The sequence below is a fragment of the Diprion similis genome, chromosome 9, assembly GCF_021155765.1.
Source record: "Diprion similis isolate iyDipSimi1 chromosome 9, iyDipSimi1.1, whole genome shotgun sequence".
Classification (NCBI taxonomy): Eukaryota; Metazoa; Arthropoda; class Insecta; order Hymenoptera; family Diprionidae; genus Diprion; species Diprion similis.
Genome location: NC_060113.1, coordinates 380471 through 406327, shown reverse-complemented (window position 1 = coordinate 406327; position 25857 = coordinate 380471). Strand labels below are relative to the sequence as shown.

At 39.3% G+C, this 25857-nt stretch overlaps 5 protein-coding genes across 8 annotated transcripts; 3 read left to right on the top strand and 2 right to left on the bottom strand.

The window, feature by feature from the left end:
• The first annotated feature begins 67 nt into the window (after positions 1 to 67).
• LOC124410545 (zinc finger and BTB domain-containing protein 11-like) lies at positions 68 to 10122 on the top strand. 2 transcript variants are annotated; one of them, XM_046889007.1, is made up of 7 exons: positions 68 to 442; positions 6158 to 6274; positions 6369 to 7808; positions 7895 to 8179; positions 8315 to 8545; positions 8636 to 8817; positions 9359 to 10122. In XM_046889007.1, the coding sequence occupies exons 1-7, from the start codon at positions 287 to 289 to the stop codon at positions 9876 to 9878; spliced, it is 2931 nt and encodes a 976-aa protein (XP_046744963.1). In that variant the 5' UTR covers positions 68 to 286; the 3' UTR covers positions 9879 to 10122. The 2 variants fall into 2 exon arrangements, with proteins under 2 accessions (XP_046744963.1, XP_046744964.1); XM_046889008.1 differs by lacking the exon at positions 68 to 442 and adding an exon at positions 5763 to 6038.
• A 1006-nt stretch (positions 10123 to 11128) lies between these two features.
• On the top strand, positions 11129 to 13871 carry LOC124410569 (sulfotransferase 1A3). The gene is made up of 6 exons (XM_046889050.1): positions 11129 to 11489; positions 11572 to 11671; positions 11770 to 11965; positions 12867 to 12993; positions 13255 to 13349; positions 13413 to 13871. Exons 1-6 carry the CDS (start codon positions 11282 to 11284, stop codon positions 13722 to 13724), a joined length of 1038 nt encoding a protein of 345 aa, XP_046745006.1. The 5' UTR covers positions 11129 to 11281; the 3' UTR covers positions 13725 to 13871.
• LOC124410568 (GTPase Era, mitochondrial) lies at positions 13775 to 15286 on the bottom strand. The gene is made up of 3 exons (XM_046889049.1): positions 14871 to 15286; positions 14358 to 14792; positions 13775 to 14278 (listed from the first exon to the last, which is right to left on the bottom strand). The coding sequence occupies exons 1-3, from the start codon at positions 15105 to 15107 to the stop codon at positions 13907 to 13909; spliced, it is 1044 nt and encodes a 347-aa protein (XP_046745005.1). The 5' UTR covers positions 15108 to 15286; the 3' UTR covers positions 13775 to 13906.
• A 606-nt stretch (positions 15287 to 15892) lies between these two features.
• LOC124410566 (lissencephaly-1 homolog) lies at positions 15893 to 22850 on the top strand. Of its 3 annotated transcripts, XR_006929608.1 has the most exons (9): positions 15893 to 16004; positions 17846 to 18103; positions 19281 to 19434; positions 19526 to 19732; positions 19908 to 20171; positions 20294 to 20440; positions 20542 to 20890; positions 21017 to 21155; positions 22017 to 22850. XR_006929608.1 is itself a non-coding variant. In XM_046889046.1 (8 exons), exons 2-8 carry the CDS (start codon positions 18066 to 18068, stop codon positions 21088 to 21090), a joined length of 1233 nt encoding a protein of 410 aa, XP_046745002.1. In that variant the 5' UTR covers positions 15893 to 16004; positions 17846 to 18065; the 3' UTR covers positions 21091 to 22850. The 3 variants fall into 3 exon arrangements, 2 of the variants coding, with proteins under 2 accessions (XP_046745002.1, XP_046745003.1); XM_046889046.1 differs by having other exon boundaries at positions 21017 to 22850; XM_046889047.1 differs by having other exon boundaries at positions 15895 to 16004; positions 17944 to 18103; positions 21017 to 22850.
• LOC124410573 (exosome complex component RRP40) lies at positions 22559 to 24242 on the bottom strand. The gene is made up of 2 exons (XM_046889053.1): positions 23922 to 24242; positions 22559 to 23689 (listed from the first exon to the last, which is right to left on the bottom strand). Exons 1-2 carry the CDS (start codon positions 24110 to 24112, stop codon positions 23170 to 23172), a joined length of 711 nt encoding a protein of 236 aa, XP_046745009.1. The 5' UTR covers positions 24113 to 24242; the 3' UTR covers positions 22559 to 23169.
• Between the last annotated feature and the right edge of the window lie 1615 nt (positions 24243 to 25857).

Genomic DNA, 25857 nt, shown 5'->3' with positions numbered 1-25857 from the left:
CCTGATTGGCTGATCCTCTTCACCCCCTTGCCGTGGCGAAACGCGTTGACCGTGCAAAAGAGTGCAGTCTGCCGCAGCGAGTCGGCACCAAGATCAATTACTTTTGTTCCGCGTTATTTCCTTTTATTTTTATTTTTATTTTAAAAGTAGTGTATGTAACAATAATATTTCCAGTGTTTTAGTAATGGCAGGTTTAGGGATTAGTGGTTTCCTTTGATGTCATCGGTTCTCTTCCTGATGATTTTTCAACATTTCTCGGGTTCTCAAGTCGTCTGATCGGTGTCCCATGTCGGCGTACACAACAACGAAAATGGCGTTGGAAGAGGAGGCGCAGATCTGCAGGCTTTGCGGGCAGTGCGAGAGCATCTACATTGACGTATTTGGAGAGGAAGGGACCAAGAGATACCTGGGCTTGAAGATTCACACGAAAATCAACATTTTGGTAATTGTATACCTCAATTCACACTTGAATACCCACACTAACTGCCCGAAGTCCAATGTTGTTATCGGCTGGTCAAAACCGTTGAAGGCGGTGTTCGATCAATTACCCACGTGGATGATCCTGGGTTTAAATCCCTTTTTTTCTACACCAAAATCATCAAGAAAATCGAAACACTGCTGATACTCGATTCCATGGATAATGATTAATGCAATAGGATATCTGAAGACTGAAGTCCGATTGCACCCCATCATTTTTGCGTAAAAAATAGTATTTAAACATATTGCATATTTTTTTTTATGTATCCGGATCTAGCCGTTAAGGTATAAATAGAATGATTTATTTAACGTTGTGATGATGCCTTTCAAGTCTGCGACTAGTTGTGAAAATTGTAAAACATGGCCTCTGTGTGAGTGAGAATTGTTGAAACTATTTTATAATCTGACACATACCATGTGTGTCACAGCAGGTACGTCCTTTGTTTGTAGCTGTAAGCTTAGACTTTAATCATGTAAACTTTTATTGTTTTCAATAGAGTATAGAGCGGTAGGCTTTTAAAATATTACGTCGCTCATATGTACTGCTTCGTTTGAGAAGATTTTTATATCCTCAGCCTGGTTGGATATTTTAAAATGTGTCTATAGTTTGCTCAACTGCACACCAACATGCACATGTCTTGCCGAATTAGGAGTATTCTATTTCAATTGCACCATCTTTTCTTAATTGCGTGAATTTATATGTAATTCATGGATATCTCAATAGTCTTGGAGAAAAAAGTTTATGCGTACTATACGTTTATCGAGTTGATGCGGAGTATCGATTATTATGTGACTCATCAAGTTAAGAAAGTTTCCTTATTTAATCTTTTCCTTTTTAAATTATTTTTAAATTATTAGGACAGCACAGAACACAACAAAGATACTGAAAAAAATTCTTTTTGTCAGTTTTGTTTTCTGTCCTTGTCGAGAAAATGAATATATCTTATTGGTTTTCATATTATTTTCATCACATAAAAATTTATTCATTGATTCCTAAGTCTTTTATTATTACTCGGTTTCTGTTTACTCGCTATATACCTAAGCCTTAGAATTTTTGTTTGAATCGCAGATAGATGAGAGGGACCCGCTGCCCAAGGCGATCTGCGTACAGTGCCTGGGCAAGCTGGAATTCGTTTGCGATTTTCAGGAGGAATGCCTTCGCACCCAACAACTGTTGCGCGATCGTTTCAATTGGCCATCTCCCACTGACGTTGTAAGTCATATATATTGTTTTCACTGTAACACTAGCTAAATCCTTATAGCTCTGCCGCTCTATTACTCTATATCTGATACATTTGATTGCAACTGCGTGTTCTACTTGAAATTTTTCTCGCCGTGTGGAATGGACTCGCGGTACATTTTATATATTTTCTACTTTTGTTTTTGACTCAATGCACAATGGAATTAAAAATCATTTCTAGCCACGTACCTTTCACACTGAGGCATTCTGCTCAATGTTGCCAAACCAGGAGCATCAAAGATTGAGCTATTTTGCACTTTATAGTATGTTACCAAGATATTTCTACTTATTCCAGATGAAGGAATCATCCCTTGCTTTTTTGCTTCACTTCCTGTGCATGGTAACATTGATTAGCTTGCAGAGTCCAAAACAAACGGTGCCTGCAAATAAAGTCTTGGTGGTTTTGTGTAAAACCCTATAATTTTTGATTATGTACACATTTTTCTGTGGGTACTTCGAGCACCTCAGTGTCCTCGTACGTTTAATTTGCTCTGTCTGCAGGATGAAGTGAAAAACGACAATACTCCGTCTTTGCCAATGAACAACAATAACATCGACAAAAATCAAAATCCCCCAGGCGAAGATGTCGTTTCCAAAGACTCCGATCAAAGTCTATCTTTGGATGGCCAAATTTCACCTATCGTTGAAGACACTGGTATATCAATTGACCAAGATTCCGTTGAAACATCAGCCACAAATCTGCCTATGAAGCAACCTGAAGTTGATACTTTGGTGGATTTAATGGAAAAAACAGCAACAACAATTACAACTCCATGCGATAATTTGCAAAATACTCAACAGCCAATTAGTAAAAGTAACAGTAGTAGTAGTAGTAGTAGTAATACTAGTAGTAGTAATAGTAATAACAGCAGCAGCAGCAGTGGTACAAACAACGGTACACTTGGATATGACATAAATGAAGTCTGTCAGAATGCACCAATTGCAAATAGGCTACGAAGCCACGGCAATACCGCCGAAAGTATTAGCTCAGTGGGTTGCCAGAATTCAGAGGAGTCTCACTCATCCCAGGAGCGTGGTGATATGATACAGATTCCTACTTCTGCCTTAAACAAGGTTCTTACAACTGTTGCAAATTCAGAGAATATGCAAGTTACAGTCAAAGAATCTACAGGCATGAATGGTTGTAATGAGGACATTAACTTCATCATTGAGTTGCGTCACAAACAAAAGACCGACTGTGTTACTGTCCTGGCCAAGGTGTTTCCTGATCAGGGCTCATGCATGGTAGATCGTGGGGCTATAGTAAAACTCCTCGAAAATCAGAACGGCTCAGAGATTCGTGCTATTGTTGACAAAGTATTCAACCGAACAAACTCTAAGGAGGATGAAGATGGGGATGTTGAGGCACGGCTACTAGCTGGACGGAATCCGGAAGACCTCTTCCGTATGGACGGAGAAGAAATTAGCGTGGATGAAAACATTGAGCAGACAATTGTGGAAAAGCGATCACGCTACATTTGTCGGCTGTGCCGAAAAAAGTACAGCCGCAAGGACAAGTGTATCGTTCATGTCAAAACTCATCTTGGGATCAAACAGTACTTGTGCACTCTGTGCCCAGCTAAATTTGTCTGCAAGTCTGATGTTCTGAAGCATATCAGGTCCACCCATACAAATCCAAGGCCCTTCCAATGTCCCAAGTGTCCAAGGAGATTGCGGTCTAAATTTGACCTCACAGAACATGAGAACGTACACCAAGGCATAAAGCCATATGCATGCGACGAGTGCGGCCTTCGATATCACCACAAAGTTTCATTACAAATGCATGCTAAGTCTCACCTACCCTCCCAGAATCTTGCTTGCGAGTACTGTGGCAACGTGTTTCCGTTTCGCACGAGACTGCTGAGCCACATAGCCAGCGTTCATATGAAGAATCGGAGGAATTTCCGATGCCATTTCTGTTACAATTTGTACTCTAGCCTATCCGTACTAAACGACCATATCAAGTCCAGTCATGCTGCAACCCATGTCTGCGAAGTTTGCGGCAAAGAGTTCAAAGTGAAGTCAAAGTACAAGAGCCATGTGCTTCAGCACAAAAATCCAAGGCCGTTCAGTTGCCCGGTTTGCAACAATAAATATGCTTCCAGGACATTTTTGAGTGAGCATCTATCGAAACATCAGGGCCTTCGTAAACATGTATGCCAGAAGTGTGGTGCAACGTTTGCTCAGGCGAGTCATCTGGCAGCCCACAGACATGTCCATGGAGAAAAAAAGTACCCCTGTCCTGATTGTGGACGACGTTTCAACAGACAGGATAACATGAAGGTGCATAGGAAACGGCACTTTAAGCCTACAAGCGCCAAGCCAAAGGATAAGCAAAAGGGAACCAAGGGTGCTGCTAAGGATAATGTCGATCCTGCAACCCCGATCGAAAAATAGTTTAAACTTGGATTCTAGTTTGGTTTTACACTAAAGTGCCAAGTAAACAGACCTTATCTTTATTCCTGTTTTGCCCTTTAAGTTTGTACCCAGAGAGATGGGCTAACTGTAGAAAAGATTGACCGCGGGGCAAAAAATTCCAATGAAATTATGCAGACTGGAAGAAACATTAATAGATATTTTTGGCAAATCGTAAGTCGCGACTAAAAATCTGTAGGGCTTCCAAAGTGAGGTGTCACAAACACGTGACGTAATGAAAATTCTCAAAAATTCGATGTAAAGTATAAGTTTGAAATTTGTAACGTTTATGTAAGAATGTATTTTCCGAAAAATCGTTATTTCGTAACTTTGATACTGATTGAAATTCAGTAAACCTTAATAGAGCTCTACATATGGATCCTAAAAACTCAACACCTTCAAAGCCATTGTAAAGTTGGAAATCAGTGATTTATTTATTTTCTTTAATTAATAATTCATTATATTAACGTTACTAATTTCAAATTTGTTGTAAAATAAAACATTTTCCACTGATTATCTAACTAATTTAAATGAAATTTTAAGAGGGATGTATAAGACTACTTTTGTGACTTTTATACTGAGAGAGTAACGAGCGAATATATATTTTTGAAAATTCTACATTTAGAATTAACTTTAAGAAAGTTCCAAACCGTATGAGATAAATATTATACAGTAATCATTGTTTTATGAAAGTATTTGCGTTAAACCTCCGGAGCTGGTGTCACAAAGATCAAAATGTTTGTTATAAACAGTCCAATTTATACATTCATATTGATTATTTGATGCACAAGTTCACAGGAGATTTATGATAATCAATTAGACATGTATGCAGGTGCCTTTAACTTAAGAAAACGGCCTGGTTGTCGATTTGTGAAAACATTCGTGTAATTGGAAATGAGTAAACAGCATCAACTTTATGCTAATTCATATTATCCAAAAAAAAAAAATTTTGATGCATTTCTTATGCCATCTGGCGAAAAATGGGTAACTCCTTATCAAAGTAACATTTATGAACGAATCGGTTAAGGTCGACTATTAAGGAAGAGCTGAAGTGATTATATTATGATTTTCTTTTAAATAACATTAAGCAATTTGCAATACTATAGCATCATATATTTCTATTCATTTCGACAAAGATAGCGCGATATTGTGTATTTAATCTTGAATACAAAAGTTCTGCATGTGTTTGACCGTTGACATAAATGGTTGAAGAAATGTAAACATGGAAAGCAACTAATTTGTACAAAATAATTTTTCAATTGAACTTTGAATGAAACCCTAATACGTTATCTTTATCGAAATGAGTAGAAATAATTAATGATGGTACAGCTAATTTTTTAAGATTACGTTAATAAAAAAAACAACCCACACTCATTGTCAGTTCAGCTTCCAATTATTGTTAATAACAACAAATTTTTTCCATGAATTTTTTTTTATATATCTACTTGAGTTACCCAATAAGACTGTTTATCTGAAACCATTAACACTACTTGTTGAATTAAAAAATAGCAGAGTACCTCTAAAAAAAATATCTGTTCTATTTGATAAGATTATAAATAAAGAATGATATTTTGAAACACCGAAAATATCGTTTATAATCATAACATAGGCATGGGTTGCCCCCTTCCACGACTCGAAATAAAAGCAAAATTCACCTCATTTTAAGCCAAAATGACATATTCGAATTTTCGGTTTACAATTTGTTCAACAAAAACATAATCCATCTACATATCCGTCCCTGGATTGCGCTTCTGGAATAACAAGCTGAATACCATCTGGATTTTAGTTAGCTCGCAGTTTACCCATATCCTAAGCTAAACGAAAATTTTTCTTTCATGATTTATATAAAGAAAAAATGAAAAAGAAATACAGGTAGTAAAGGAAGTGTAATTATCTAATTTATTATGTAAGTATATTCAAATACCCCACAAGAAATTCTATGAACCCTGATATTTATTCGACGTCTTTATTATATTATTAAATATATTTGTATAACTGATTTCAACTCGGATTTTATTTTTATAGATCAAGAAGGATGATGGATTGTCAAAGAAAGTTTGCATGCGATGTATAGGCACCCTGGAATTTGTTAGCGATTTTCACACCAAATGTCATCAAACACAACAACAACTTTTACAAGCTGTAAGTTCATACAATATATATTCAATATCCCTTTAGATAGTTACATATTGTTTTTATGTCAATTAACCGAATCACACCATTTTCCTAATTTCAGAAAAAACGAACAAAAAAATTGACCGAACGTGATGTTAGAGTATATTCAGAAGTTGATAAAGAAAATATTTCGCCTAACAACAGCTTGATTAGACCTGATGGAACTAAATCAAAAGTCTTGCCCACCACAGAAGACGTAAAGTTCGAAGAAGACAGGCCCCTAGAACAAATTTTTGAATATCACAACAAACAGTCTGTGAAAAGAAAGAGCAGTCGCATTCAGAAGAAACAATTAGATAAAGTCAAGATACTTAAAGACGAGAACAAGGTTTTTGAACATGCAACCGTCTCTTTAGAAAATATTGGCGATTTAAGGAAGAACAGAGTAACGGCATGTTCATTGGAAATTTCAGAGTGTCAGAATCAGAGGACTTTGCCTAATGAAAAACATACAGCGGCATTGCCATGGAAGCGTAATTCTCCGACAATAAAAACCCGTAGAAAAAGTTACAATGGTCTTGGCCAAGGAGACGCTACAGTCACAAAAATCGGGCGGAAAAACTGTGGTAATAGAAAAACGCAAAAAAATAAAAGCAAAGATCTAGCATGTTCAACTTCGAGGAAGAAGAGTTTGATGGAAAGTGATATCAGAACTACAGATAGAGCTGGAAAGGGGATTATTAAATTTGGTGGTAAACGTTCCCCGGACAATTCTCAGAATGAGAGTGATTTCGAGAAACTCGATGAGCAACTTACTACATTGACTGGGGATAAAATTAACGAATCTAACAATGTACCGAATGTGCTAAAAAATGAGACCTCGAATTTGTCCGCGAATCGAGGTGAGGAATTTGTTAGATTACAAACTTGTGTGGCAATGTCAATCACACAATGTTCTTCAAGAGAAGTAGGCGCGGAATCAGTTGAGAAAAGTCCCCAACCTGGCGACGAGGCTGAAGAAACACAATCCTGGAAGTATGATACAATGAAAGGACTGGGTGAGAATATTTCAAAAATTAATTCTGTACAAGATGTTGGGCATGAAAAGAATTCCACAACAGCTTTGCTGGTGAGAAACTCAGTGATCAAATTGGTAAAGGATATTCAAACGAAAAGCGATGACGATCTTACAACGACAACACAAATAGTGGTAGGTTCGTCAAACGATGAAGTAAATTGTAAAACTAATGAGTCGAAGATCATTGAAGCGCCGTTGTCTTTAATAGATTCGTCGAAGGACGATAATTCGCAAGAATCAAATAAGCATAGTAAACGAAATGTTGCTGGTTATCAGGATAGACGAAAAAAGTCTGAGGGTCGGTTCGGTAAACTTACCGAACTGATAACAAACGAGCAGAAGGAGATCATAGAAACTCTGTATACTGTAAACATGGGTGTAGTCAACGACGAGGAAGTTCATAGAAACATAAAGATATTAGACAAAGTGAGAGCAAAGTGCGAAATATGTGAAAAGATATACCCGAGAATGGACAAATGCCAGGTACTTAACTACTTCTTTCTTGCTAACTTGTCCAGCATCTACATGTGACTAAAAAATCTTCTATAATACTGTAACAAATCCAACAGGTGCATGTTTGGGGTCACCTAAACATGAAGCCGTATTGTTGCAAATCGTGCGACTTTGTCACACTTACAGTGAGCAACATTCGCTGTCACATAAGAAAACGTCATTTAAAGATTAAACCATTCCACTGCAATCTATGTGAGAAACGTTACGGCACTGCAGTCTTGCTGGAGGAACACATTAATTCTCATACGGGTGCAAAACCTTACAAATGCAAAGTTTGTGACTTCGCCACTTCCAACAGGCAGGTGCTGAGTTATCACAAAACTACCCACAAACCCGCGAAAGTGAGTATATGAAGGAATACTTGATACTAGTGTAACACGTCGACGTATTCATAAATTACCGAGCCTTATTCCCATGCTCCTGAACTCAGGAAAAGCTCTGTCTCATGTACTATAAGTTACATCCATATTTTACAGGATATATCCTGCGAGGTTTGCGGCAAGAAATTTTTCTCAAATTGCAGAATGCGAGCGCACATGATTGTGCACAACAAAGATAGAAGTTTGATGTGCAGGCTTTGCTCCACATATCTTTGCAATGCAGAGGCCCTTAAAAAGCATTACGACAAGGTTCACACGCGGGATTACGTTTGCAGTGTTTGCGGTGTACGAACCCGGTCGAAAAAAGCTTTAACCAACCACGAAAATGTAAATTTATTCATTTATATACATATACATCCCTAAAATATGAACGAAATGAATGAAAATGAATTTACCAAGACCGTTGTGCAATCACAGGTACATTCTGCAGCTAAATATAGTTGTCCACTTTGTTCAAACGTCTACAAAAGTAAACACATGCTCAAGGAGCATATCCTCAAGCATCAAGGAATTCGAAAGTACAAGTGCGAATTGTGCCAAAAGTCTTTTGCCCAACAATCCCACATCTCGGCCCATATGAGCGTGCATATGGGCAAAAGGTGAGCTTTTCAAGAAAATTCAGTTATTTTTTTCCAAAGTTTTATTTTCCCTTTTACATTAATATCTTAGGTTTGGTAGTAGAATACTTTCAACTCGGTAGCAAATAAAGAATATTTACAAGTCCTCTGTTGTTTGTAATACCTAAATGAAAACGGAAAAACATCCAAAACAACTGCGAAAGATACCTGTCGATAACACATTCTCGCGACAAAATACTTACAAACCACGAAGAAAAACATTTAGCAACAGAAAATATAAAATACACTAGTAGAAACATGCCTTAACAAATACAATACGTAGTTTATCGACGAGTACTTTGACTGCGGGTGGAATGTTACGTAGACAAACTGCTGTTTTACTGAGCCTTGGGATGGATCCCCTCAGGCGATGCACAATAATGTTAAGGACTTACATATTCATGAGCATACATATAATATAAAAACAAGTATTGTAGAAATAAGTGAAGATTGAAAATTAAACCTAATATTTATTCGGACCATCCTATACTTACAACGAGTATTGTTCAACGGTTTATTTCAGATATCCATGTCCTGGCTGCAATAAACTCTTCAACCGTAAGGACAATATGCGAATCCATACACGACGTTGCGAGGTATTCAATTCTAATCCGGAAATGAAGAATTCGTGGATGGACCAAATGGGTGCTACCAGTTCATTTGTAACGAATACCAAATCCATCTCGGTACCAGAAGCGCCCGCTATACAAACTGCTACAACGCAATCGGATACTTATTCGAAGACTGATGAAAAAATGAAGACTGATGAAAAAACAGAGACTGACCTAGGAGTGATGAAGATAAACTTATTATCGGATAGGACTGATGATTCTACATCGTTTAAATCGATCTCGAACCTACGAGCTTCACACGATTTCATACGTGATCAAGACAAAGAGGAATTCAAATCCGACAAGAATGGCAAAGTTCTACAACTCGGTGAAGTAGAAGTATTCCCAATCCCAAATACCAATGTAATCGCTTTTCAAAACGAGGGTAATACGGTTATTACCGAGAATGTACTGAGACCCGAATGTTTTTAGTTCCTATCACGTTCAATTTGAGAACTATTTGTTTGGTTCCTCTTTTTAATTGATAATTTAACTCGCAGTTTAAATACAATTTTGCCGGCGTTCTATATTTTCGAATGGCGAAACAATCACGTCAATTCTTAGCACGATGATGTCGAAATCTCCGGCGTGTGAATTGTCAATATATTGTAACTAAAAGACTGATTTACCCTGAGACTGTAACTGAAAGTTCCTAAATAAAGTTAGTTTGTTTACACAATTTTTGAGCGTCATTTTCGTATTCGTATTTCGTAGTTTGCTGAAAACTCCGCAAAGAAAATCGGAAATTTTTTTTTCCAAGTCAGAATTACTGTCACGCAGTATAGCACAATCCCAAAACGAAAAACATTGGAAGCGTCGAGGTTTGGAGGACGGACGATATGAACTAGACCCGCCCATATATACATTGTAATTGTAATGAAAGTATCCAAGAAAATGCGAAAATCTATTTGAAACAATGGTAGGGAGTCTTAACAGCCTTGGTACATTCAATAGCCACGCAAAAATTCTCCACTGAATTCTCTAATGATCGTAAGTAATGAAGCCCAAATCGGTAACGATTATACAGTAAGTTAAGCAATATAAGCAGTGTATCTCACGTCTAGCATTTAACATACTGCTAATTTGTGTATTTATTCTGCGGAATAATCTCAGTCAAAGTGTATATCATATTTTGCAATTTATTTGCTTCTAATTTAAGTTTCGTTTACGAGAATTATATCGTTAACAGTAATGTAATAGCGATTTGCACATATTCATTGCTGATCAAGATACTGCAAGTGACTTGTGTGTTCAAGCGCACCTCCGTCTTGACAAATATCCGTTACCTCTTCCACCGCACTCACTACAGTCTGAATCGAATGGACGGAAAAATTCCGTTGGGTAGAAGAGAGAATGTTTTCGACATGATGCAAATAATGACAGAATGATATTGCGCATACGACGATGAACAGAAGGCCCCACTTCAGCTGGTAGCGAAAGTGAAAATTTCTTTCTGGTGAAAGTAGCATAATGACCCGTATGCCATCAACTCCACCGTCAAATTTCAGTATCGTTTGTTAATCTTTCAAGTTCGCATCGCTGCTAAGAAATCGAGAAATTCAACCCCGAATGAAACCAACTGTAGCAACGAACTGATTGAGTTTGCATTTTGATCGACCAATTACGAGTGTAAACTGCGCTTTTGCATTTATTAGTCACACCAATCGTATCTCTGTGAAACTAGAAGATTCATTTAACACTCGAGATTCGAAGCCCGGGTTCTAAGCTAAAATGAAAGTCGTGTAGAGCATCTTGTTCAGTCCTAGATAGACCGGGGATAGTGAAAAACGGTTCGCACAGCCTGTGTTGCGTGTTTAGCTACGTACGCTTAAAAAATGAGTCGCGAGCCGCCCGCGTATCAGCGTTTAGACCCAAAAAAAACCGAAAGAATGCTGTCTTTGTTTCGTGGCGAAAGAACTGGATGGGTTCAAGTCGGTGAGAAGAAGTGGCTTTTTCCACAACAATACGTCGAACAAGGAAAACATTTCTATAACTTCCAAGCTCGACCGAGTGATACTTGGGTCGTCTCTTTCCCAAGATCAGGTATTCCGTTTTTACCCCTTCATTATTACGGGAAACGACTAGAGCGTAAACACTGTAATCAACCATTTGGCTTGTCGATCAGGAACCACCTGGACCCAGGAACTAGTGTGGTTGATATCTAACGACTTGGACTTCGAGACAGCGCGAAAAGTGGATCTGACGACAAGATTTCCGTTTTTTGAGTAGGCCAACTCGTTCTCGTTTTCCTCTATATGCAGATGGTTTTAGGTAGGTGCTGCAAAGTGGATATTGAAACTGATTCGCCGTCGTTTTCTTCCAGGCTAAGCCTATGTGCGCATCCCGAAGTGATTGAGGAACTCGTTGATGCTGTAAAAGATGATCCAGTAATGGTAGCGCGTTGTAGGCAAGTCGCGGTGCCTGGGTACAAATTCTTCAAGGATGCACCATCCCCGAGATTCATTAAATCACATTTCCCCTTCAGTTTGCTGCCTGGCCTGCTCGACGTTGGGTGCAAGGTCAGTTACACGATGATCGTTGTACAGGGTGTAAAAAGTTATTGGCCGCCGTTTGACTAGATGATTCCTCAGGTCGAAATCGGCCAAAACCCTGAAAGATATGCCCCCGCGAAATAGAGCTTGATCTTTATTGTCAAGGTCAAATGGGGATAAAAAATTTTATGATGCTAAAGAGTTTTAATCACTGAGAGGAACCATGGCTCGCAGGTAAGTCGTTTTTACAGGAAACGGTCTTTGAACGTATAAAAAATTCGATAGAATTAGGAAAAAATTACAAATCGACATTCCAACGGGTTGTTAGATTATTTAGCGAACTCTCGTCATCTGTCAGTTTGACAAAAGGATTTTCGAGACTGTGGTACATGAGTTATGACCTGAGAATAAGTGGTAAAATTATCGTCCTCAAGACTAACAGAAATAGAAACATTAACAAAGTGTCAAGATCATCTGAATACTTGTGTCCGTCAGCCATGTTCCATCTGACGTTCCTTGGTTTTCTATGTATCATTTTCTGTTAGCCTTAAAGACGCTTTTTTACCACTTAGGTCATAACTTGTGTACCAGAGACTTGAAAATTCGTTTGTCAAACTGACAGATAACGAGAATTCGCTAGATAATTTAACATTTCGGTGGAATGCCGATTTGTAATTTTTTTCGAGTATTATCGAATTAGTTCTTCTCAGCTAGTAGAACTTTTTTGTATCGTAAATTTATCTGACCCTATTTGACCTTGATAATCAAGATCAAGATCAATATCGCGGGAGCATATCTTTCAGAATTTGCACCGATCTCGACCTGAAGAATCATCTCTTAATGAACGGTGACACATCATTTTTTTCCACTCTGTACGCTTTCGGTCGAGATCGTTCATTTCAATCTTGTTGAAATATTGCGAGTGCAGGTTCTCTACGTTGCCAGAAATCCGAAGGATGTTGCAGTTTCCTGGTTTCATTTGAACAGACTTTTCAAAACCCAGGGGTACGTTGGTGACTTCCCAGCGTTTTGGGAGTGCTTCAGGAACGATTTAAGTGAGTTTCAAAATAATAACTACTCTTTCTCCGCGAAGAAGACATATACATAATATTATCGACAAATATGAGTTAACGGAACGTGTATTTAGCGTTGGCTCGGACGGTAAGCGCGTCGTCGTTTTGTGATTTGTATGCTTTACAAGTTTGGCACTTTCTCAAAGTGTTTAGTCACTTTCTTTAGGTTTTCGAAAATTCTCCAGGAATTCCAAGACAAAAATGCCAAGTCATAGGCTTTTACCGTTGACTTTCACTTTTCAGCAACGTGGTCACCATACTGGGAGCATTTGAAGGAAGCTTGGGCATTGAGGACACACCCGAATTTGCTTTTCCTTTATTACGAGGATATGAACATGGTATGTTTTAACATTGAGCAGTGTTCCACATTTTGGTGTTTAACTACGATTTAACCTTTATAGGATTTACCCGGAACCATCGTGAAGGTTGCCAAATTCTTGGGCAAAAGCCTGACTCGGGAACAGATACTCAGTCTGGTTGATTACTTGGATTTCAATAGTTTTCGAAAAAATCCATCCGTAAACGGGACCGAATTGAAAGAGTGCGGCGTTATAGCGAACACGAGTTTTATACGGAAAGGACAGACTGGAGGATGGATGGATACATTTACACCTGAGCTCGAGGCAGATGCGGACGAGTGGATAGCGAAAAACCTCAAGGACACAGATTTCGCTTTCCCTAATCTAAATAACAATAATATCACAAGTATATAACGGCTAGTTGTAAGATGAGCAGTTGGAGGGGAAAAATCGATGCCGCTAAATCGAAATCGAATCATATGCAGTTGGTAGAGTTTATTGAACTGCCACGGAGTGTACAAGGAGATATAAAAGAATAATCAATACTTTGCTGTTCCTATATACATGGTGATGCTATTACGTAATTGTATACCTACTTATTTACTTTTACTAATTACTTTTTTTGGCTGGAAAACCAATTTTACTCTGACGGTCTGTTGAAGATTCTTACTTAGTGCTTGTTCTACGTTCATAGCTATATATTTCAACTTGCTTGTGATTTTACGAAGAATCAACTTGTACAATCGTTCAGTGGGACAATCGATCAAAACAACGGTATTGATGCTCCCATCCTTGCAGACATTGTAATATTCGATCTGGATATCCAGGTTGTATGGTATTTCTTCAGGAAGAACATCTAGGAGGCTGCCACGTACAATACGTACGATCATTTCTTCTGGTTTTTGATCAGTTAAAGTATCTTTTTCGTATTCCCAGTCTCGAGGTTTTGCCGAAACAAGGAGGTATTCCTAATTTCCAGCATGGCGTTAATAAATGTCGTATGAAATAGTATACAGAATCACAGCATTACAATAATTGATTACTTACCCTTAAATCTGAGACTCCGTCCCCTTCCAATGCAGACAACATGAAGATATCTGTAAAGTTTGGCCATCCATTTTCGCCAGTTAAGTGACGGACAAAATCTAATAACTTTCGTTTATTCTTTATCTGATCAACTTTGTTCATTAATAATAAAGTTGGCGTATCAGAATCCAAGTTCTTCAACAGGTTTAGTACTTGTGGACTTATTTCTTGTCTAAATCGGGATCTGGATACATCATGGAGAACACCGACAATATCTGCCTTTTTCACAGCCACTTCAGGGTCACTTTGGAAGCTACTCTCCAAGTTGAGACGTTTGACTTCTTGGGTCGTTACGACGCCAGGCGTGTCTACAAACACCAACTCTGTGGTGTCTGTGTGAAGGACGGCACGACATGCCGAGCGGGTTGTGTGCGGTTTCATTGACGCCGCACATACCTGGTTGATAGCAGATATGTTAGCGACAACAATAATTTTAATTGGTTATTTCATTCCATTTCAATGCTTTCCTTGTACCTGATGATGAATCAGCTGGTTAATAAGAGTACTCTTTCCCGCGTTCGGTAGTCCGAATATCGCGATTCTCAAAGATTTGAATTCGTCCCGACGTACGCTGGTGAAATTATCGTCCGCTGAAACCGGGGCATCGTATTCCTCAAGTCGTTCAGCGCTGTATAACCTAGCTGCTTGTACAGAGGTGCTCCGTGTACTCGACTTTATTACTCGAATCGAGCCTCTCCAGAACAAGAACATTTGGACCTCGGCGAGTCGCGTATTTATAACAGTCTTTATACTGACAAGGCAACGATGTAAATCGGATTACAAAGTTCACAAATCACCGAAAATCTCAGCATGTTTTGCTGTTCATACGTGTATGTATGAATCTATACGTGCCTACTACGTCGCTACCGTCGGGCCGGCACGGATGGCTGGTGAGAGTGATGATCAACAGTGTAGATGGCGAGTCGCTAGAGATCAGTGGAGAAGGGACTGGAGAAAAGACGTGCAGATATGTACGGGACCAAAGAATATCTTATCCAACATTACTTTCCGAAGGAGTTTAATTGCCGAATGCATTCAGTAATCGTATTTTCGAAAGGAGTTGTTGGAACCAACACTTAAAAACATCTCCGAAGGATCGATTTAAACGACGATGGAAAGATGGCGCGCGATACCCGGAAACACTTGGGGAATTCGTCGGCTTCAGGGGGCTTAAAGCACATATTATTGGAGGTAGCTTCGCGTGTACAGAAAGTGTAACGGAGAATTGAGAGAGAGAGATGTATATTCTGTTAATAATCTGTCTCTTTCGCTCCACACCTGATTGGTCGATACGTTTGCTCTCAGCCAATCAAATGCAGAGTGAGAGAAATGGAGTAACCTCAATATAAATCTTTCTCTCTCGTCACTTCGCCTGCGCTTTTCCGGAGGTCGATGGGATGACTAGCTCCCTCCTGCAGTATATGCTCTAAGTTTGGGGGTGAGTAAGAGAAAAGATGGCGCATGCGCCCTGAGGCGCTCCGCGCCACCTTGCGAGCAGTCTGGTCTGTGGAAGTGATCGTGAAAAGCTTCCGGACGTTTGTGTATCCCGGTTGTCGAGTGATTTTCAGTAGTTCGAAAGCGTTCTGACGCCGAATTGTCGTGATTACTGTGAGTATTGACCTGCCAGTTTGACTCAGCGTACATTTAGCGGTAGTTTTAGTCGAATATATTCGATAATCCGTTACGTTTTCATCGCCAGACGTCAACGGGTCCTATCAAAATGGCCGTGGTCTGCGTATGTACAACAAAACGGTTCTTTAATTTTTCTTGCGATTATATTCACACGAATTTACCTCCGAATCGCAACTCTCGAGATTTATTACCTCCGAGCAAAGGGGCTGAAAGAAAATTATCTCAGGCCTCCCCCTGCGCCCCCGATCCGCTGTCAGAGGTTTACGAACAAAGTTTCACGTCTCTCTTCTTGGAATTGATTTTTTCGCCAAGCTATGGCTTGCGCGGTACGTTGGATTGAGATGACCGTCTATCAAGAACGTGGTACCGAACCCTTGGTCCGTAGTTCTGTCGATCCAGATCAATTTCGCTTTCGCAAAGACTCGCTTCACATCCCTTATCGATTCGAAACGTCGAATCGGAGTATGTGTGCGTTTTAATTTTGACAGCGTATAGCCTGCCCTCCCTTCCTCCCTCCCCATTGCCACCTGAGATCAGCTGTTAGCGCTGTCAACGTGCGCGTCTCGCGGTTCGTCGCCAGAGCTATATTCTGATGCTTTTTGTCGCTTGCAAACATCTATTAATTTTCTGCGCCTCATCAATCATACCGCAGAATATCCCGCATCGAGTTACAGGCTCTTCAATCAACGGAATTCTCCCTTATTGGTGGAAGGTAATTTTGTTTTGCGCTATGCCTCCATATCTACGTACATACCTAAAAAATTTCTTCATCGAATGATTATAACAAGTGTACAATGATAATAACGTCATCGAAAGAGTTGTAAACAATGAAAGGATATTGTTTCGTGTCGCGATTTGTTGTAGTTTTTTTTTTCTTTGCTTCTCCTCTACCACGTGAAATGAATCATAGATAATTCGCAAGCTGCTGATAGTAGTCGTCTCTCGCGTCAAAAATCAACTCCTTTTTCGAACGTGGTACCGATTGCTTCCAGCGCATCCGATGTTGTCGGATAGGTATTGATTGTCGCGTGGCATGCGGGGGCGACGGCTAGGCGCCCTTCTTCGGAGACCGCGACTCGTCATCAAGGTCTCCAAATTTCAATGTTTACTCGAGAATTTACGAATTTCGCACACGTCCATGTTTCGTCTTCGATTTGCATCTCCTGCAACTTTTGGCATGGATTTTCACGCCGTCTCGTCAGCAAGTCAATATGGAATTATTGTGTATAAAAACTAACGTGTTTGTTAGTGAAAATTGTGTCCAAACCTCTTTTGCGAGATATTTCTTCACGATTTACAATTTTATGTATGCACTTACGAACGGCTGTCCTCGGCACGTGGGTATTGGAATTAAGATATAATAGTCGTGCGTCCGAGGCTTCAGAAAAGTCTAAACGGCACGCACATGTGCGAAACGTGCGCCAGGAGTACGGAAATCGTTCCATTCGTTGCTAAAATTCTTGCATGACGTAAGAAGAATTGGCGAGTGACACCGAATCGCTCGTTTGTCCCACCTTCGCGGTTACCCTACTCATTCGGTTTTAATTTATGAATTGGCGATCGTCGATCGCCGGATGGTGGTCGAGGACACGAGATACAGGTGAAAGTGTCAATGGATATTATTTTAGTTATATAAAATTGACTGCGTGGATTAAATCAAATTGCTCGGCTAATGCGGGGTGTAAGTTACGCGGCGTAGCGTTCTTCGCGAATGTATTCGAATATATTCACACCTATTGTTATGTGTAAACAATAAAACGAGCAACACAAATTGATTACTTCTAATTCATAAACTGATCCTATCCGCATCGCTCTAGGCGAATAACCGAACGGATGGCGTGCCGGAGTGGCAGGAGGAGGGGGGATGCTGTGATTTTCTCGGGGTAACCAACGCGACTTCATTATCTGCTTACAGATGATGACGTCCGCGGCAGAGCACTGAATCGAGGCTGGAGGAGCCCCGAAGTTTGCGGTGAGGTCCTTGAAGCCCCGATCTGCACCCGAGTTACTAAGGATTATCCAGGTCATCCGAGGATCATGAAAATGGTCTTGTCTCAACGTCAGCGGGAGGAGTTGTAAGTTTCTATGTTTCTCGCTATCTCGCTGCAGTAGTTTTATATTAGCCATCCGCCTGTTCATCCAGTCGGCAGCCACACTTTATTATTATTCAGTCGTGCGCGGGCGTCACGGAGGGATGCGATCCTGAAAGGGATCAATAACACGCTCCCCTTCATCCCTCTGCCGTCGCGCCGACGCCGGCCGCGTATCCGCGTGGTGGTTCTCGACCCACCCACCCACCCTGACTGACGTCACCCTCAACCTTTCCACCCGGTGCTTACCGCCTGTAGACAGGAATTATACTACGATACTTCGCTTACTCATTGATGCTGCAGGATATAAAGACAGATCGATTGCGCAGGTGGTAGCCGGTGTTTTCCAACGCATTCCTAAGGGTTTCAAAGCAAGTTGGAACACAGCGGAAAGCCAAATAATTCGGGAAACACACGTTCAAGTTGAACATTGTGATTATCCCGATTTCCATTCCATCTCTTCCGAAATTTATCATTGACGGAAGTATAAACGTATTTTCGATGATTGGTTTACAACTCGACCCCTGGCTTAACTTATTGTTAGATCTAAAGTTAGGGTTTTAGTATAACAAAATTGTTCCGAAAATCCATTGTAGTAAAATTCACTTTTTAACGTTTGGTATGATGGATAGGAGCTTTGCATCTTGTATTGTTTCAGATTTTCCCAATCCATAAGAATATTTAATTTTTTTTTTCAAATTTTAATTATACCGTTTAATGAAATGTAAAGAAATTACGCTGCTGCAAAATCCTTCTACCCGTAAAATTTATTTGTGCAAGCTTAAAACTGGAATCATCATCAAGTATACAATACATATTATTAAAAAATATTTTTTGTGATAAAATTATACTTTTCCAAAACATATCCGCTACCCACAAAAAGTCCACTTACTTGGATTAGTTTGAGAGGAGAGTTAAACTTTTGTTTATCTAGCCAAAAGTTGCAGATGGTCCATGCTTATATTGCTCTACAGTTTAAGAATATTTATTGAAAATTCACTTGAAATACCCCAGTCCTCTTCGTACAACCTACTAGACTAGCTGGTAAAAATTTCCAATTCATTGCACGAGTATATCCTCAACAGGTACAGTATAAGTCTGCGGTGCTTTATAAGGAATAAGATAAAATAATAAATGAGTAAAAATATCATTTACATTGCAGAAACAAGGCGATTGCAGACTATCTGAGTAGCAACGGATATCAAGATGCCCTGGAAGCGTTTAAGAAGGAAGCTGACATGCCTGGTGAGGTGGAGCGGAAATACGGTGGGTTGCTCGAGAAGAAGTGGACTTCAGTCATAAGGCTACAAAAGAAGGTATGCATGTAATATCGATTCACATCAACTGGATACCTTAGGTCATAAATGTTACACAATGAAATCAACCAATTTTATTTCATATTTATAGGTCATGGAACTCGAGTCGAAACTATCAGAGGCAGAAAAAGAATTTATTGAGGGAGCGCCGACTAGGGGTAAGAGATCACCAACCGAATGGATTCCGAGGCCACCTGAAAAGTTCTGTCTCTCTGGGCACAGGGCGCCTGTAAACAGAGTAATTTTCCACCCAGTATTTAGCCTTATGGTTTCTGCCAGTGAAGACGCCACGCTCAAGGTGAGTTTCACAATTTAATATGATATGTGCAAGTAGGATCTCCTTGACCATTCTTACCTAATAATACCACCAAATCACGTCTAAATATACTTGATTTTGAACCTTTTAAACTGGATAACTCCCACGTGTGTATCTCATGTGTACCTGCACAATTTGAATTATTAATATTCCCTAGGTCTGGGATTTCGAAAGCGGCGAGTTTGAGCGAACACTCAAAGGCCACACGGACAGTGTTCAAGATATTGCATTCGATACTACCGGAAAGCTCTTGGTATCCTGCAGCGCTGACATGTCAATCAAGCTGTGGGACTTTCAACAGTCATTTGCCTGTATTAAGACGATGCACGGGCATGACCATAACGTTAGTTCAGTAGCATTCATGCCGCAAGGAGATTTTATTGTCAGCGCCTCACGGGACAAGACCATAAAAATGTGGGAGGTAAGAAGTAGGGGGCAAAATTTACACCGCAAAGCGGTTATCTTATTTTTCTTAATATTTCTCTTAGAAAAAGGATTGTATGTGACGAACGATTTAATATTTTCTATTTTTTTTGGTCACAGGTTGCTACCGGTTATTGTGTAAAAACGCTTGTGGGGCATAGGGAATGGGTGCGTATGGCACGGGTGAGTCCTTGCGGCGAACTAATTGCAAGCTGCTCGAACGACCAGACTGTCAGGGTATGGCACGTTGCAACTAAAGAAACCAAGGTACTGAAAATGTTCCTTAATTATGCCCTCCATCAATTTTTATCTGATAAATAATCAATCCTGTAAATAACATGATGTAAACTTTATTTGGTTTCTTACAGGTTGAACTCAGGGACCACGATCATGTTGTGGAGTGTATCGCATGGGCCCCGGAAACATCGCGTGGGGCCATCAACGCCGCGGCTGGAGCAGACAATAAAGGGGCACACGAGGGACCCTTCCTAGCATCTGGATCCCGGGACAAGACAATACGCGTGTGGGATGTTGGGGCTGGGGTATGTCTATTCACTCTCCAAGGGCATGATAACTGGGTGCGTGGAATAGTGTTCCATCCAGGTGGTAAATATATAGTCAGTGCATCAGATGATAAGACGCTGCGGGTATGGGACACCCGCAACAAACGGTCCATGAAGACGCTTGAGGCACACATGCACTTCTGCACGTCTGTTGGTGAGTTTTTTTAGATTCCTCAATTTTTTAATTAGATATTGGAGCGAATATTGTAATAACAAGTGGGCTGGCCCTTGAGCGGTTATGAGAATAGAGACATGATATACATCGTCTCTTGTATTCTAGATTTTCACAAGAGCCATCCATACGTGGTAAGCGGTAGCGTGGATCAGACGGTAAAGGTTTGGGAATGCCGCTAGTCACCCAGTTTCTGAAGCTACTGAAAATTAACAAAAGTCCAGTTCCATATGGGGATGGCACAGAAGTAAGCTGCTGAAAAGCTATCGTACATACTATTATAAAAACACATAAGCATATACGATTAAGAGATCCTTAATTAATTTATAATAAAGTATAATAAATTAGTAATTGTAATAATATTGTTTAACAGTAATAAAGTATTCAAATTAAAGGGCTACAAACGGCTTTAAGAGGCTTCTGAAGAGGTATCTTATGCCATAAGAATAGAGAAATTTACCGTGTACAATGATATGGTTGTAAGAAAAAAATGTTTCAAGAGACAAGCAGATTCGATTGGTTCGCTAAATTGTAAGTTCCAGATTAGTGGCGCAATAAGAAGGTCGATCGGTCCAGTAACAAAATGTAAAACCCCCTGGCTGCTTTCCGTATTTTTGCGATCAAGTTGCAAATAAATTCATCACGCCTTGATATAATATATTATTGGATATACAGACCACGATTATTTCAATGCGATTCTCAGAAAAAAATAATTCAATTCAGTCCTTTTTGTGGCAAGAGTTTCCACCTGACAGTTATTCGAAACGTGGAATAAGGTTTCAGAGTCTCTTGTTGAGGCCTCTTGAGCTTGATGATAAAATTATGGAATGATAATTATTAGAGCCAGTTTTGACTTCAGTTAGTACGAAACGATCACTTGAATTAACTTCGTTACAACATATCGCTTGTTCGACGTGATTTTCTATCTTCATATTTTTGTCGCGGATTTAAAACATGTATCTGATTGATAGAATAAATTGCATGCAAGGTACAGTAGCCTCGTTGAATAACAACCTTTTATCTAGAGCTTGATCGTTGATCGATCATCGTTAACGGACTTTAATGATTACCATATATACGCTTCTGAAATCCTTCAGCCTGTAATTAGCTTGAGAGTTTCTTCTGGAACAACGATGATTATCCAAACGGAGGTCTTCATCCAAAACCTAAGCCCGAGAAGTTCTGAAGTTGACCTGGCTCTACTATTTATGTAACGCTACTACTTTATTTATATACATACACGTATAATATACTATTGCTATGCTATACTATTCTACTACATATTGAATATTAACCATTAATCTACCTTATACCCTATTGTGACTACTGTACTCAAATTATCTATTTCACCACACTAAAAAATTGAACAAAATTTTAACAACCCAGTATACATATACTTTGATTACAATTAATTGCCCAGCAATGAGAAATCGTTATGGTTATATTAGTTTGAATTATACACTTGCGGTAATATAATAATATTCTGTACCAATAGCGTTTTGATTGATATTCAAGCGTAACGTTGGACTGGCTGCTATTACTCAAATAATTTTTGACGTTAAATTCTTCGCGTTCTTACCGAGGTTTAATTTCCCAATTTCGGTGGAAAGTTTGTTGAAATTTGTAACGTCAACTTTTTTTCAATGCTGGACAAACTTCTTGACGTGCATTATTAACGTAATATTACTATATACAGTAAATTAATAGCAAATTATCAATAAAATTTGTGAAATTGAAAAATATTGATTACACTTGTGTATGGAAATCATAATTTCTGTAGCTTAGCAAAGAATGGGGTGTGAAATGAAGTATACTAGGATACTAAATAGGATAGTACAGTTAAAATATGAGTAGGAACACTTGGAATACGTGTAGAAATTAGAGCACACACATACGACTTGCAACCAAATAGACGTGATGAATAATAATTAATTTTAAAATAGTAACCACTCAATATTGTACCCTGCCCGTCTACTTTCCTTGTTTACATCCTTTGTCTTCATCTTCTCAAACGATGAGGGTATTGAAGTATTTTGGTCTTTAATAAAAAATTGTCTCCAAAAACTGCATCTTAACTTACAGAGTTTTTTCTTCTCACTATCTTTTGTTGGGCCGACTGTTGTGTGCTCTATTGTTTTCAATAAATCTAAGTAAATTATCACTTATATTGAAGGAAGATTTTATTGTAAAAATAGAACGCATGTTTTATAAAATACTTAAAATATCTAGATGTACAGCAGACTGTGAAATTGGTCTTTTCCCTAGCTTATTCGAAGTAAATTACGCGCGATACTCGAACACAAGGCTGGCATTTCTTCTGGTGGGGTGTTTTCTGCAGCTAAAATAGCATTGCAAGCTGCTATTGTCTCATGGACCGATCTGGCCTTCATCCAGATTTTACCATTCATACCTATGGCGATTTCATAGGCCTGTTCTTTGGCAAGCAATGTGAGCAGCTGACAACTTGGGTGAAGCAATTTCCTTGCCAAACTCAGGGAGCAATCAAACAGCATCCCATCTGGACTCAAGACACCTAACTTGCCCTTCTTCCCATGAGAATCGACGCATATCAGCTCCGGTTCCATGCCTTTGCTGGCCACCAATAGCTTTGCAAAAATCACGTCACCTACGACAATGTCAGGACGATTCTTTTTTGTTGCTCCTTCGAAAGCTAAGTAAGATAGAGACGCCAATTCCCCTCCCCCAATGTCAACTCTGTATATGTCCCCAGCCTTCTGCGTCACTATTCCAACGACATTCTCCCCTCTGTTTGGGACGTACCTGTATTAAAATGAATAAATTGTTATAAACCTTTTCTCCTGGAATGCATCTAAAGAGATACCCCTAACAAAGCAAAAAGTAACAACAATCAAGAAAAAGCACGAGAAGGAAATTCTTGAATCAGGCTCGAATATTATTTATTAATCAAATGATTTGATAAACATGCATCAGCTCGGTCATCTTGCGTTATTGCTCAGTTTAAAAGGTTCATAGGAAACTTCATAATATTAACCTTTTCTGATAGCTATCCACATAAAATATAGCTGGTTTTCGCCTCTTCAGTACACCAGCTTTGGTGACTAGGACACGGTCACAGTCACGGCGCAGTCCGGGACCAAGGACTACTCGTTCCTTTTCACTTGTTTTCATTATTTCTACCGCAATATCGCCAGGAACCACAACATCCTTAATATTTACTTCCATTCTATCTGCAAGCCGTAATGGTCGAAGCGTAGGAGCCTCTACTGCTCGTCTTTCCGAGTAATTTCTAGGCTATGTTTGGTGCAGTAGCTTAACCTTAGTTAACAATGTGATCTCATGGGTGGCCCGTAAAATTATGGGTAGATTGGTAGAAACGTGCCTGACAGGGATAAGCGGTCTTATGTTAGCAGACCTATCGGGCTTTGGACCCAACTAACTTTACCTAACCTATCCTAGAAATAATTGGAATCATAGCAGTTCATATAGCAGTAATAATCAGTATGTGTACCTCACGTTTTTTGCGATCTTTTTTAGGCTAGTAAAACCCCAATGAATTGAGAAACGGCATTTCAAACATGGTAGTACCAACAGATAAAAAATTACGAAAAAAACGTTTTTCAGCTTCAACTTTTGATCTTCTGTTCGCATTGACTGTGGGCGGCGCGCATTCGTTTCGTTGCGGAAAATCAGTTTGCAGTAGGACATCAATGAATAAATTCGAGCATTATTTGAAGTCATTGAAATTTTGACTGCAAAAATGCTAAGCCGTAACCACCAGCTGAGAGCGTGCAGAGAAATTTTTCGTTTTTTCGACTGTAACTTTTGATCTGCTGCTCGCATTGGATTCGGACTACGCGCATTCGATTCCTTTTCCAAAATTACGTCGATAAAGTGCATCAAAGAATTAATTCTAGCACTATTATAACCCATAACAATTTGAACTGAAAAAATCCTTCTTTTTTTTTGTAATTTCTTGAGTAAAAAACGATTTGTTTCAGGATCAATTCAGACGACCCTTTCTGGACTACCTGGACTCTCGGGATTGCGAAAAACGGGATTCCGCAGATCGTAGGACGAACAGTTGAAGAAATACGAAAAAAATGCGCAGCTGGTTATTTCTTTACTTGGTTATTTCAATGCGGGTTGCATGAAATAGTGACAATACAATATCAAACATGATATATCGAGTCTTACAGAGGTGTGGAACTTAAACTATACTTACAAAACTACGATAACAGCTAACTAATATAATATTTTTCATATTCTGCTTGGGATGATGCAAATTGCAATTCTGTTCCCCCTTATGACAATCCAATAACTAGTGTAATGTTCAATGATGTTTTCGCATTACTGTTTGTGTTTAGCTTTAATACTATTTGGTAATTTATGAGATTATTTACTACACACTGACACTTGAACAATTGTACTAAAATGAGGACATGTTGAATAAACTTCTGAATCTGAACTACGAACTATAAATTTGTAGCATTAGATTGGTGGTTTTTCGTCTCGACCTCTTTTAACACCCTCGAAGGATTTCATGTCTTTCAATATCTAATGTTGCGATGATCACAAGCTAGTCAGAATTGCGCAAAATATATTTCTCTCGCAAAATAATAGAGATACAGTGCATCATCAATTGAATTCAGCATTATCCCAGGTCGAAGTAATTTTCAACAGAAATGCTTAGGGATTAGCCTTAGGTTATTCGTGATTTTCGGAGCCGATACTTTTTCGACTCGGAATCCATTTGTATGACCCTTGCTTGATTAATTGGACACCCAGGAACTCAGAAAACATGAGCAAAAAAGCGTAGGACGAACAGCAGAGAAATTGCGACGCAAAGACCAGCAGCAGAAAAATTGAGAAGATATGTCTTTCGTTTTTTGGCTGTAACTTTTGATGCGTTGCTCGCAGCCTATTGGGACTGCGCTTATTCGATTTCTCTCGCAAAATTACGTCGGAAT